We start from the raw sequence: 15,348 nt of genomic DNA, 5'->3' as shown, positions 1-15,348 counted from the left end.
ACTTTGAAACAGGCATACATAAATCCATTAACATGGGAGGTATTATACATAATTACATAAATTACATAAGCACATAGTAACACAGACTACTAGTGATGTGACACATAACATGAATCAACATGAGGAATTGTACATGTCCATACGTCCTAGAAATAGTACAAAAGAAATCTATTGTCCATTACTTCATGGGTGTAGAGAATCCAATTATTCCTGCAAGTTTTGAAGTTTCAATAGTCTCATCAAAAATTTTTCATCTCAGGGAATCCAATGATTCCTACAGATTTTTAAGTCCTGTATCAATCTTATCATGTCTCAGAGAATTCAATGATTCCTGCTGGTTTTAAAGTTCTGTAACAATCTTGTTATCAGCCATGCTCTTTCAGTGTCAGATGTTTCTTAGGTCTTCTCTTTGGGTTCGAGGTTTTTGTCTTTTTCTATCTCTCTCCAGGTGCTCATTGGCACCCAGCTGATTCCTTCTCCATCTGTAGAGATGCAAGCAAACCCTTTCTCCCAAGCAGTTAACCTATCTAGTCCCTTCTATTTACCACTTTGGGGACTTCTCCTCATCACCTGGCAATTATATTGAAGCTTCTTGCACTGGACACTGCTCTTTTGTTGGGTTAAAAAAAAGCCTGTATTCTCCCCAATTGTAATCCCTTTCTGCTATCTGATTGCTTTTCTGCTAATTGATCATGTAATCCCTTTCTGCCATCTGATTGCTTTTCTGCTCATTGATCATGTAATCTCTTTCTGCCATCTGATTACTTCTTTGGTGATTGATTACTTCTAAAGACTCTCTGGGTGTAACCTTGGTTGCCATCATGTCTCACCTGTTTTTTGTTTGAAATCTTGGAGCTGGGTTCTGCCTCTCATTTCCCTGAGTCAATCTACATTCTGAGGCCCAGTAGAAACCCTTGTTGCATTTTATACATGAGGTTTTGGGTTTTGTTTTTTCACCCTGTCTTCTCACTTTATCTCTATACCTACATGAATCTCTTAAATGCCCAATTTTTCCACACTTAAAGCATTGACGAGTTTCTCTAGAAGTCCTTTGCCAAGAGGGACCCTGTCTTCCCATGTTCATCATAGTCTGGGTATAATAAGCATTTGTTCCCACTGTGGCACAGTGTCTTATGATCTCCTCTAAAGAAGCAGCTTTCTGTAGTCCCCATATAATTCTTCTGCAAACCCCATTAGCATTGTCTTATCATTATTTCTGTAGCTGCATTTTCTCCAATGGTTCTTGTGACAGCTGTTTGCAAATATTCCACAAAATCAGCAAAGGGTTCATTGGGACCTTGCTCTATTTTTGTGAAGGCTTCACCTCCATCTTTTCCTGGGAGAGGCCCCAAGCTTTTATTGCAGCAGTAGCAATTTGCTCATACACTGCTATGGGGTAATAATCTGTGCTAAATTGTCTGCATACTGACCTTCACCTGATAGTTGGTCAAAGGTGATTTGTATGTTAACTCCAGTTTGCTTATTGTATTGAGCCTGTATGCTGCATAATTCACTATGCTCTGAAAGCCACAACAAATTTTGTCCAGGTTCTAAACATGTCCTTGCTATAGATTTCCAATCACTAGGGGTTAAGATTTCATAAGCCAAATTCTCTAGTAGCATAAGACAATGTAGCCCCATAAAGAGTGCAACCCTTTTTTAAATCCTTGATTTTTTTCCAGATCAAAAGGAGTATATCTTCTCCTTTGTTGACCTGAAGAGTCAAATTCTTCAATAACAGGTTATGCATTTATTTTTAAATCAGATATATCCTGTCTTTTTTTTTTTTTGCCTTAACCAGTACCTTTTCTAATCTTGTCATAGGCTGCTTCATAGGTGGTGCTGACTGTGTTACTGCCTCACCCCCTCCTCCTTCTCCCTCCACCTATAACTGATGGAAGTAGGTCAGAGGATGGAAAATGCCCTAATGGTTTTTGCTGTGAAGCACTACATTTAGAATTGTACTTAACTTCATTCTTATCTGATTCTTCATCCTTTTCACCTAGTTTATCTGGATTCTCCCCCTCTTTCTTCTTTTTCTTATTCTAATATTTATATAATTTCTTAAAGCCAGTTGTATTAAATTATATATATAAAGTGTTTTGGAAATTGAGTCAGGTCCATTATTAGTATAGTATTCACATAATTGCTCTCCTATTAATTTCCACTCCTCTAGATCTAATTCTTTTTCCTTAGAGAACCAAGGAGATGTGTACTATACTGTTTCTAAAAGTTCAATGATCTCCCAAGTTACAATCAAACCTTGATTTTTTATCAGTCTGATCAAGCTTAAGATGCATTTTCCTTTTGGTGGAGAAATCACCTTTCTAAACATTTGTCCCATTTTAGCTAGAATATTACTTTAGTCCTTAACAAAGTTTCCTTGTCTATTTTTGTACTCACCCTAATTTCTGGATCACAGATGAATGTTTTGGCCCCATGTTGGGCGCCAAAATGTAATATTCTCTCTAAAATGTAATGTTCTCTGTTAAGGTTTTCTTGGGGTCTCTGGAGGCCAACTTCGTTTCAGGTCAGTAATCATCACACAACCACACCACACACCACAAATACCACATAAGTTCAGCCAGGTGTTAAAGTCCAAATCCTTTATTATCGCTTTCAAAGTCTCATTTCCTTTACTTGGGACTTGGCTAGTTTTCTGGAGGCCTTCGGGAGTCTTGGTTTCAGTGGAGAAGTGGAAGAAGGAGGAGAGCCTGCCACCAAGGTGGTGTGAGATGGGAGGAATCTGTCTGAGTCCAAGGGCTTGTGTTCCAGCCTTCAGCCTCAAGCCTTCTGTCTGCTTGTCTCTGAATCTCCCTGGCTGAGACTTCTAGCTTATATGCTCCACATGAGTACAAACCAATCATTATATCACTAGGAAACCATTATTTGTTGTAGGATGAATTCAGTGTTAAACTAGATTTAACCATTGTCTCCTCAATTCCACTTAGTACCTTGTTTCAAGTTCTAGCCCATAACATCTTCTTGTAGGATTAAATCAATCATACTGAACTATGCTAAATTAGATAACTATTGTCTCTACCAATTCCTCTGACTATGTACCTTGTAAGAATCATTTGAATCAGAGTTCTGGCCCATAACACCCTCTCCCCAAAGCAGTTAGCATATCTGGCCCCTTCCATTCACCACTTTCTGGATCTCTCCACATCACTTGGCAATTATCTAAAGATAGTGGAACCGCTTGCACTGAACTCTGCCCTTCCGGCTGGTTTTGAAACTGTCTGCGGAACAAGTGCATCTCCATCAAAAATCAAAAAGTTTTTAATATATAGTGTTAAGTTTAGAAGTTCTCTAGGGTTACCTGTGGCTCCCCCTCTCTTTTATTTTTGGAGGAGCATTTTGATGTCTTCAAATTTCCATCTCAAAGGGGTAGCACTAATTTCATCTGCTATTGATCCCCCTATTCCAGACATATGAGTGTTTTTGCCATGATCCTGGTTTTACTACTCAAGTTAAAATCTTTCCTTGTTTTAAAACTTGTAGGATTCCTTAAAACCAATTTTACTCTATTATATTCAGTTAGTTGTTCTCCCACTAACTTCCACATCTCTGGCTCCAAACTCTCCTTCTTTCAAAGCCACAGAGACATGTACTGCAGAGTATCTGAGAACTCAGTGATCTGTTTCCAAGTTACCAACAAACTTTGATTCTCTGCTAACCTCACTAAGCATGCTTCATATTTCCCTTGGAGGGGAAGCGTTTTTCTTAGTACTTGCCTCATTTCAATTGAAAAATGAAAGTGACTAAATTAACCCTTACTGATTCTTCCCGCTAGCCTATTTCTATACTTAACCTTCGGGGTCACAGGGAATTCTCCACTGAACTGGGCTGATCACAACAGTAGAGCTGATTTCTATAGGACCTCACTAAGAGCCCCACATTTGGACACAAACATTATGTCCTGCTTTCTAGAGCCCCCAAGTTGGGGTCTAAAACATACTATGCTTTCTAAAGCTTCCATGCTGGGGTGATTAAAATATATGTTCCTAGTGGAGAAGTGATGAGGTAGGATACCTGAGGATGGTGGAAAAATAGAGTCCATTTATTTCAAGGACTTTCCCCTTTTATATAATGTAATAAAAAGAACACTGTGCACATGGGACCACATAAACAATTTGCTATTGTACGTATTTTGCCACCGGGGTTATCACTCATCCACCTGGTATCACTCTGCTTCAATCACAACACAGGTTCTTACCACCCCCTGACTGCTCAGGAAGGCCAAGAGCCCTTAGGGGAGATGGGGAGCTGAACTAGACATTGTTAGCAGGTTCCCTCTGGGATGAAGGATTTTATGCCTTACCCAGAGTTTCCCCACTGACTGTGACCCTCTACAGTTTCCTTCCTTATCTCTTTTAATTAGCTCTATCTTTGCTTTTACTTGATCTGAGATCAGGATTGCTACCCCTGATTTTTTTATTCACCTGAAGCATAATGGATTCTGCTCTAGCCCTTTACCTTCACTCTGTATTTATCACTCTGCTTTAAATATGTTTCTTGTAAACAACATATTGTAGTATTCTGGATTTTAATCCAGTCTGCTATCCACTTCCGTTTTATGGGAGAGTTCATCCCATTCATATTCACAGTTAAAATAACTAATTCGATATTTCCTGCCATCTTATTTACCCTGTTATGCTTTTCTCTTTCCTTTCCTCTTTCCCTCCTCCCCAGTATCTTGCTTTTGATGACCACCTCCCTCAAATAGTCCTCTCTCTTTAGCCCCCTCCCCCTTTTTATACGTTTCCCCTAATACTTCTGTTTACCTTCTATCAGTCTTTCTCTTTCTTTTCACCTTTCCCCTCCCACTTCCCTATAAGGTGAGACAAATTTCTCTGTGACACCAAATATGTCTAATAGTCTCTTTTTGAGCCAAAAACGATGAGAGTAAGTTTCACACAATGCTCATCCTCCTCCCTCTTTTCTCTCAATTATAATAAGTCTTCTTTGCCTCTTTGTAAGATGTAATTTCTCTTTATTTGACCTTCTTTTTCTTCTTCTTCCAGTATGACCTCCTTTCTGCCTCTAGTTTCTTTTTTCATATTATCACAATAAAATCAAATTATACCCACACTCTCTAAGTATATCCATAACAGAAATATAGTTCTCAAGAGTCTTTCCTTTTTACCTTTTTATGCTTCTTTTGAGTTCTGTGTTTAGAAATCAACTTGTTTAGTTCTGGTCTTTTCATTAGAAATAAGTGAAATTCATCTACATCATTGAATGCCCATTTTCTTCCCTGAAAGATAATGCTCATTTTAAATGGATAGCTTATTCTTGGCTGTAATCCAAGTTTCTTTGACTTTTGGAATATCAGATTCCAAGCCCTTTGAGCCTTTCAGGTAGAAGCTGCGAGGATTTAAATAGTTTCTTTCTGGCTACTTGCAATATCTTTTCTTTGGTGCGTTATTTCTGAAATTTAGCCATGATATTCCTTGGGGATTTAATTTTTGCATCTCTTTCAGGAGGTGACTGGTGAATTCTTTCAATGGCTATTTTACCTTCTAATTCTAAGATACCAGGGCAGTTTTCCTTCAAGATTTCCTGTAAGATAGTGTTTAGGTTCTTTTTTCCAGCATGGCTTTCAGGAAGTCCAATATTCCTTAGATTAGCTCCCATAGATTTATTTTCTAGGTTACTTGTTTTTCCTAGAAGATATTTCCTACTTTCTTCTATTTTTTTATTTTTTGTTTTTAATTGATTCTTGAAGTCTTATTGAAGCATTCATTTCCATTTGTTCAATTCTAATTTTTAGTGTATCATTTTCTTCAGTTACCTTTTATAGCTCTTTTTGTATTTGGCCAATTGAATTGTTTTGTTCATTGCATTTTTTTCCATTTCACAAATTTTGTTTTTCAATGAATTGGTATGTTTTTCATACCTATTTTGTAAGGCATTATATGATTTTTCCATTTCATCAAATCTACTTTGTAGGGAGTTATATGCTTTTCCCATCCCTTTTTTGTTTGTTTGTTTGTTTGTTTTTTGTTTTTATTATTATAGCTTTTTATTTATTTACAAGTTATATGCATGAGTAATTTTACAGCATTGACAATTGCCAAATATTTAGTTCCAATTTTTCTGCTCCTTCCCCGCATCCCCTGCCCCCGATGGCAGGTTGGCCAATACATGTTAAGTATGTTAAAGTATAAATTAAGTACAATATAAGCATATATGTCCTAACAGTTATTTTACTGTACAAAAAGAATTGGAGTTTGAAATAGTGTACTATTAGCCTGTGAAGGAAATAAAAAATGCAGGCGGACAAATTCTATGTAATGGTTTATAGTCATTTCCCAGAATTCTTTCACTGGGTGTAGCTGGTTCAATTCATTACTGCTCTATTGGAGCTGCTTTGGTTCATCTCATTGCTGAAGATGGCCAGGTCCATCAGAATTGATCATCATATAGTATTGTCATTGAAGTATATAGTGATCTCCTGGTCCTGCTCATTTCACTCAGCATCAGTTCATGTAAGTCTCTCCAGGCCTTTCTGAAATCCTCCTGCTGGTCATTTCTTACCAAACAATAATATTCCATAATATTCACATACCACAATTTATTCAGCCATTCTCCAATTGATGGGCATCCACTCAGTTTCTAGTTTCTGGCCACTTCAAAGAGATCTGCCACAAACAGTCATGCACATACAGGTCCCTTTCCCTTCTTTAAGATTTCTTTGGGACATAAGCCCAGTAGTAACATTGCTGGATCAAAGGGTATGCACAGTTTGATAACTTTTTGAGCATAGTTCCAAATTGCTCTCCAGAATAGCTGGATGTATTCACAATTCCACCAACAATGTATTAGTAATTCTCAGATGAAGAAATTGAAACTATTTCTAGTTATATGAAAAGATGCTCCAAGTCATTATTAATCAGAGAAATGCAAATTAAGACAACTCTAAGATACCACTACACACCTGTCAGATTGGCTAAGATGACAGGAAAAAATAATGATGATTGTTGGAGGGGATGTGGGAAAACTGGGACATTGATGCATTGTTGGTGGAGTTGTGAGCAAATCCAACCATTCTGGAGAGTAGTTTGGAACTATGCTCAAAAAGTTATCAAACTGTGCATACCCTTTGATCCAGCAGTGTTACTACTGGGCTTATATCCCAAAGAGATCATAAAGAAGGGAAAGGGACCTGTATGTGCACAAATGTTTGTGGCAGCCCTCTTTGTAGTGGCTAGAAACTGGAAACTGAGTGGATGCCCATCAGTTGGAGAATGGCTGAATAAATTGTGGTATATTAATATTATGGAATATTATTGTTCTGTAAGAAATGACCAACAGGATGATTTCAGAAACTTACACGAACTGATGCTGAGTGAAATGAGCAGGACCAGGAGATCATTATATACTTCAACAACAATACTATATGATGACCAGTTCTGATGGACCTGGCCATCCTCAGCAACGAGATCAACCAAATCATTTCCAATGGAGCAGTAATGAACTGAACCAGCTACGCCCAGAGAAAGAACTCTGGGAGATGACTAAAAACCATTACATTGAATTCCTAGTCCCCATATTTATGCCCACCTGCATTTTTGATTTCCTTCACAAGCTAATTGTACAATATTTCAGAGTCTGATTCTTTTTGTACAGCAAAATAACAGTTTGGTCATGTATACTTATTGTGTATCTAATTTATATTTAAATATATTTAACATCTACTGGTCATCCTGCCATCTGGGGAGGGGGTGGGGGGTAAGAGGTGAAAAATTGGAACAAGAGGTTTGGCAGTTGTTAATGCTGTAAAGTTACCCATACATATAACCTGTAAATAAAAGGCTATTAAATAAAATAAAAATTTTTAAAAAAACAATGTATTAGTGTCCCTGTTTTGCTACATCCCCTTCAACATCCCGTATTATCTTTCCCTGTTATTCTAGCCATTCTGACAGGTATGTAGTTTTCCCATCCCTTTTTTGCAAAGATCTCATTTCCTTTCTCCAATTTTCTTCCAAGAAAGCCTTGTAAAATGACAATCAACTCATATGTCCCTTTGGTGCTTCATCTGGAGTTGATTTGCCTTTAAGAACCTTAGGATTTGAGGTCTGTTCTTCTCTCTTTCCATAAAGCTATCTGTGGTGAAAGTTCTTTTTGGTTTTTTTGCTCATTTTTCAAGACTTGAGGTCTGCTCTTAACAAAAAGGTGCAATAGCTGCTTCAGTTTGCCCTGGGGCAGCTTTGCTGATTGACTTCCAATACTGGTAATTGCAGCTAGCTCCCTCATTCTTCCAGGGCTCAATGGTTTACAATTTGTCTTTCATAACAAATCTGCCAAACCAGCTACTTGCAATCAAAACAGAGTAGCCTAAGAGGCTCACAGAAGATTCCCAGATATATGAAAGCTGCAACACTCTGACTCCCCACCCCAGCTCCTTGCCCCACTCTCCCTGTGCTGCAGTCTGGACTCAACAGACTGTTAGAAACAGACCTGTTCTGAAGTTCTTCCAAGTTATCTTCTTCTGGAAATGTGTTGTACTCCAAATATTTGTGTGTTCTTTGACTCCAAAACCAGTTTAGATGTTTAATCTACTGAGAGAAGGTCAGAGAGATCATAGAAAGTCATGTCTGTGCTCCACCCCTGTATTCAATATCTGATTTTTAGCAGAGATATTTGCAAAAAAGATTTTTTCTTCCATTTTTCCTTCTTATTAGATAAAATATTATACAATCAAAATTCTCTATTTTTCTTTTTTATATCCTCTTTCCTTTATTTGATTATGAATGTTCCTTCAAACCATAGTTCTGTAAGGTTGTTAAAATTGTTTGTTATAACCACTTATGTTAATTCACTTTTCCATTTAGAGCTTATTCTGTATTATGTAAAATGGTGGTATAAACTCAATTGTGCCAAATTGCTTTTTTTCCTTTTCTAATAGTTTTTGTAAGAGCCTTTTCTCTAGTAATTGAGGTCTTGAATGAAAATATTGTGTTATTTTATGTTTGGTTTCTTCTGGGTCTCACATAATATGTTCCATATAGTTTAATTTGACAGGTGTTGCTTTACAATATAATTAATTTTGTCATCTGATATACTACTATTATTTTAAATTCATGTTTTTAAATTATTTCCAGTGAGATTCTTGACCATTTTGTTTTATTAAAACAAATTTTATTTGATCTAATTCTCTAAAAAGTAACACTTTTGTAGTTTTATTGGCATAAAAATAAACCTGTGAATTAAACCTGCCATTTTTGTTGCATTGGCATAACCCAACCATGAGCAGTGAATGCTCATTAATTATCTTGTCTAGTTTTATTTTTTTTCAGTTTCTAAATAGTATTTATTATTACTATGAAGTAGTATTTACTAATATTATATTGTTGTCAAAGATATAGATAGATGATAGACAAGTATGATAAATATTATATATTTGCATATATCTGAGATTTGTATGCATTATTTTATGACTATTTTGAATTGTATTTTTTATTCTTTTGTCTAAGGCAGTAAGGTGGTACAATGGGTAGAAAGCAAAGTTCTCTAAGTAAAGAAAAATTGAGTCTAAATCTAGCCTCAGACATTCACTAAATTGATGAACCTAGCGAAGTCACTTAACCTCCATCTGCCTCAGATTCCTTTGGTATAAAATAAGGATGATAATTCTCAAGGTTGTTGTAAGGATCAAATTAGATTATATATTTTTAAAAACTTAGCACAGTGTCTGGTACATAGTAGGTGCTTAAAAATGTTTGTTTCCTTCCTTCTTTCTAGATATTGTTAGTAACATATACAAGAAGGTTGATTTTGTATTCTGCTAGTATGGTTATTATTTCAATTATTTTTTCCATTGAAATTTTGGGGTTCCACCATATTGTCTGCCTACCTTCTCCACAAGGCACTTGACCCTGGAAATTAATACTAGAGAGATCTGTCTGCAGTGTCCCTGAGGCCATGTATCAAGGCATAAGAGGAACAGCAGAAACACTAAATCTGGTTCACTACTTCACACTTCCAAAAATTCATGTTGTTGTTCAGTTGCGTTTAATTCTTCATGGTCCCATGAACCACAACCAGCTAAAACTGTCCACTGGATTTTTTTGGCAAAGATACTGGAGTGTTTTACATTTGCTTTCTTCAGAATCTAGTAATTCACTTGGACACAAATGATATATGCCAGAAGGAACCTAAAATGTATTATTTGAGGTTTCAAAGTTCTGGGTGATGAACCGAAAGACCTTTAATTTGCAAGTGTTATATTAATCACACTAGTTTAGGTTGAAGAAGAGCATACATAGATGCTATATAATGGCTCCCTCAAGTATTTGAAGAGTTATTGTATGAAATAAGTATTAGACTTTTTCTTTTTTAGCTTCAGAAAACAGATGTAAAAGTAATGGGTAGACATGTAAGAGAGCCTGGTTGAAGCTTGTTTTCTTGAAAAACTTCCTATATATTGGAAAAATACCAAAGTGAAGTCAGTTATTCAAGAAGTAAAAGTCATACACACATATGCACACACAAACACAACACATATAGTCTTTAAAGGAAAGCTAGATGATGGGGATATCATGGAGGTAGGACTTCTCAGTCTGGAGGAATTGGACTAAATGATTCCTGAGATTTTTTTCAATTTGAGATTCAATGTTTCTGTGATTTTAATTTGAATAAAAGGCATAGATGGCATGAAAACTTGGAAATGATAGCTAATAGGTTAGATGATAGTCAAGATTGTTGAGGGAATCCTATCAAAGAGAGAGGCTACTTCTCAAACAGTACAGTATCACATAAAGATTTAGCATCAGAATTTCTAAGTCGAATTTTGGCTTTGTCACTTGTCTTATCTGTGTGACCTTGAACAAATTATTTAACTTCTCAGATCCCTTCTTTGTAAATGACCAGAAATTGAATCATGTGTCTACAGATTCAGCACTGAAAGGGACATGAGTAGTCATTGATTCCAACCCTTTAATTTTAGGAACAAGGAAACTGAGGCCCAAAGAGGTGGTTTAAGTGATTTGTCCAAGGTTAAATAGTCAATAAATGTCAGAGGCAATATACAAATCCATATCACCTGATCAGCTGTGAGGGATCTGGCTCTTTTCACCAATGAGGTAATCTGAGGCAATTCTAATAGACTTGTGATGAAAAGTGCCATCCACATCCAGAGAGAGGACTACCATGACTGAAAGTGGATCAAAGCATAGTATTTTCACCTTTTTAGTTATTTGTTTGATTGTTTTTCTTTCTTTCTCATGTTTTTCCCCTTTTGATCTGATTTTACATGATGAATATGGAAATATCTTTAGAAGAACTGCACATATTTAATCTCTATCAGATTGCTTGCTGGCTTGAGGAGAGTTACAAGAGGGAAAAGGAAAGAGAAAAATTTTGGAACACAAGGTTTTACAAAAGCAAATTTGCTGAAAACTACCTTTGCATGTATTTTTAAAAATAAAATACAATTAAAATTTTAAAAAATAAATTGTAAGTTGACTATGGAGAGATAAAAAAATATATTTTCTTCTTAAAAATAAAAAAAATCAGTGACTTCAGGGAAAAAATCTATAACACCTTGACTCCAGATGCAGAATTTTATGCACTATACCAAGCTGTGCCTCTTAGTCATCCTTGCACTTCTCACAATAGTGTTCTAAGGAAAAGAGCTTTGTAAACGTTCAAAAATTCAAGGAATTATTATTATCTGAGCAAAAGTGATGGGAGATCTTTCCTAAAGCTTTAGCCAATGGGTATGCCATGTGTTGGCTTCTTCTTTTGTCTGTGCCCTCTCTTAGAAGATTCTAATCACTGGACAAAACTTTCTAATTACAAGCAGTTGAGCACAGTCATGGAGATTCTGTAAGTGACTAGCCCAATCTATAAGATACATGATGGTATATGTAGTGGTGGTACTGGGCCTAGAGTCAGGAAAATCTGAATTAAAATCCAACTTAAGATCTTTACTTATTGTTTGAGCTCGGACAAGCCACTTTAACCTTTGTTTCCTCATCTGTAAAGTGGGGATAATAGTAACACCTACTTCACAGGGTTATTTTGGTCAAATGTAATAATATTTATAAAGTACTGAGTTTCATGCCTGACAAATAGATGCTTAGTAAATATTTATCCTCTCCCATTTCCCCCAGCCACTGAGATTCCATCTTAGAAATACTAGTCCTTGAACTATTGCCCAGAATCACCATCCTCAGGGGAGTGCTTATATACCATGGAAGCCCCCTGAGATATATGCAGTAATCAAAACCACACACAATATCAAGGTCCAGAGGCCAAGGAAAAGGCCAACTATCCATAGCTCAAGACAGGATAAGTGTGTTGGGCCTTTCCCGTACATAATACCAACATTGAAAGGGACCTCAAAGAAGGGTCACAAGATCACAGGTGTAGAATTTAGGTGGACCTCAGAGACTATTTATGCCAATCCCATCATTTTAAAAATGAGCAACCTGAAAAGTCTCATGAGAGAAAGCAATTTTCCCAGAATCCTAAAAGGCAGTGAGAGAAAGCTAAAGTTTAAAAGCAAGTACTTTGAGCCAAAGTCCACTTCTCTTTCTACTGTGCCAAGTGTTGAGCCCAACTGAGAGCTGAATAGAAATATATCTACAAAATATACAAGTGATCATTTTGTATCAACCTGAAGATTCCCAGTGATAAGAAATACTACCTCCCAAAGAAAATTATTCCCTTTATAAATATCTTTTCTGTTAGGCAGTATTTCCATTTTTTTAACTGAAATACATCCATCTGACACTTTCATTGCTCTTATTTTTGCTCTCTAACAGGGCCAGGTGGGACAAGTTAGTTACCTCTTTTTCCAGTAATTGAAGACCACTATACTGAGTACTTCTTCCTAAGTTTTCTCCTTTCAAAGCTAAACAGGAGCTTTCACTTGTCAATGCCCTTCCTAAAAGATTGCTCAGCATTGTACTAATAGTAGTCTGCATTGGATCTGATCATGCCTTCCTTGCGTGTCAAATACAACTGCTAGAATTTCACCAAGTTGAGTTAGTCTAACCATAAATTTAATACACCAGCACTACATACCAATGTTATAATGCTTGATGTTTTACAAAGTACATTCTTCATAATTGTCCTATGAGTCTAACAGCACAAGTATTAGCCTCATATTATATATTATTAAATTCAGTTTCAAAAAGTTAAATGACTTGTCCAGAGTCTCCATAGCTATTAAGGATCCAGATTAAGATTTGTATACAGAATTTATTTTTTTTAACTATGAAGACTTTTTTTTATCTAAAGAAGGGATAAAAGTGATTTAAAAAGACAAAAACAAATCATTTCAATTACATAATGTTGGAATGCTTTTGCATGAACAAAATCAATGCAGGTCAAATAATAAAAAAAAATGGTTCATGGTGGGGGAGGAATTTGAAATGGAAATCTCTGATAAAGTCCTAATACTCAAGATATATACAAAAGTAATGCGCTCTTTTTTTCTTTTCTTTTTAATTTTAATGGTCTTTTATTTTTCTAATTACATGTAAAGGTTGTTTTCAACATTCATTTCTATAAGATTCTGAGTTCCAAATTTTTTTCTCCCTCCCTTCCTTCTCACTTCCTTCCCCAAGAAAGATATGTTATGTATTTCAGCATATTTAACATGTGTTGTACTACCTGCCAGCTAAGGGAGGAGGTGGGGATGGGCGGAAGGAGAGGAAAATTTAGAATAAAAGGTTTTGCAAGGGTCAGTGTTGGAAAAATTATCCATGCATATGCTTTGTAAATTAAATAATAATAATAATAAATAAATTTTAAAAAAAAGAAAGATATGTTATACATGTACAATCATTTTCAACATATTTCCACATGAGTCATGTTGGGAAATAAAAATCAGAACAAAAGGGAAAAACCAGAAAGAAAGAAAAAAACTGAAAATAGTTAGCTTCAAGCCTCATTCAGTCTTCACAGTTCTTTTTATGCTTTGTATGCAGATGGCATTTTCCATCCAAAGTCTATTGGAATTGCTTAATTTCTTTTTAAAGTTTAATTTATTTAACTTGCATTAGACATACTTTTTAATCTAGTTTTCTTTTCCCATCATATTCTGAAGAACCATTCCATATAATAAATGTATGAAAAGAGGAAAGAGGGGGTAGAGTTCTTAAAAACAAAAGAACACATTTTTAAAAAGTTTTTATAATTTGCATAATTCCACACCCATGACTACTCAAGTTCTGCAAAAGAACAGAGGAAGGTACCTTCTCTTAAATCTCCTTGGGGGCCAAGTTTAGTCATAATTTTCCCACATTCTATTTTGGCTTCCTATATAGTTTTCCTGGGTTTATTTATTTTACTTTGTATCAGTTTGTACAAGTATTCATCATGCTTCTCTATATTCCTTTTATTGTTTGTTTAATGATTACCCATTGGACCAACATATAACTTTGTTTCCAATTCTTTGCTACCACTAAAAGCATTGTAAGGAATATTTTGAGAGAGACAGCAGAGAGGAGGGCCTGCTTTCTTTTTGTCATTGACCTTCCATATATGCTTAACATATAAGGTCTGGATACCCAGACCTTCTGACTCTAAGAGTAACTCTTATATGTTGCTTTCTATCAAAGATGATTTTCCCTAAAACAAGACCAACTAGAGTTCCTGATGGCCCGTTGTTGATACCCAGCTTAGATACATTCTGCCACCCCTGTTCATGATGTTAACATACCCACTGCTCTGATTTCTACTTTAGATTATCTTCCTTCTCCCCTTCAAAGTGGAAAACATCCGCCAGAAAACCCAGTGAACCTTCCCGAAAAGATTTCATCCGTGGGGAAGGTATGGTCAAACCCACCAGCATCTTACTGAAAAAGTCCCACAGTAATCAGGCAACCCTTGTACCACAAAACCACAAAATATTCATGGAGGAAGCATATAATACAGGTGAGTGCTATTTTCTTTCATCCCTCACAAACACTAATATCCCAAGCCCAAGCTTCTAAAGCTGAGTGGGAGATAGTAAGAGAGTGAGAGAGACTACAAATGAGGGAAACCAGGAATATGAGGGAAAGTGACTAATTAATAATTAGATTACTTGGGTCAAGCAATGTAAAAGGCACTGAAGTGTAAGCCAAAAACTCTGGTAGAGAGAAACCCATACATTAGCTTTATAGGCAAAGAACTGGGTTATTATGTCATGTCAGGAAATAGAGATCCTGTAGATCCCCACCCTGTAGGTAGAGGTTAATGGGGGAAGGCAGGATCTCAGCACACTGTGAGATTTTGCTGGGAAAGTTATCACCAAAAAAGGAACAGGGAGTGACTGGAAGATTATCTAGTAGAAACTGTTGTTCTCCCTAAATTTCAATGTTTTTAAAGCTACTGTTATCTCAC

The 15,348-nt window shown here is 36.1% G+C and overlaps 1 protein-coding gene across 4 annotated transcripts in view; it reads left to right on the top strand.

Moving 5' to 3' along the window:
- Positions 1–15,348, top strand: part of LOC100913575 (maestro heat-like repeat family member 5) — a 133,363-nt gene that overhangs the window by 17,294 nt on the left and 100,721 nt on the right. For all 4 annotated transcript variants that reach the window (XM_031947283.1, XM_031947282.1, XM_031947284.1 and 1 more), the window contains exon 2: positions 14,708–14,898. In XM_031947283.1, coding sequence (XP_031803143.1) covers positions 14,796–14,898 — 103 coding nt within the window. In that variant the 5' untranslated portion in view covers positions 14,708–14,795. The remainder of the gene's footprint in view (positions 1–14,707; positions 14,899–15,348) is intronic.

This window comes from Sarcophilus harrisii, chromosome 1 (assembly GCF_902635505.1).
Source record: "Sarcophilus harrisii chromosome 1, mSarHar1.11, whole genome shotgun sequence".
Classification (NCBI taxonomy): domain Eukaryota; kingdom Metazoa; phylum Chordata; class Mammalia; order Dasyuromorphia; family Dasyuridae; genus Sarcophilus; species Sarcophilus harrisii.
This window is presented reverse-complemented; position numbering and strand designations above follow the sequence as displayed.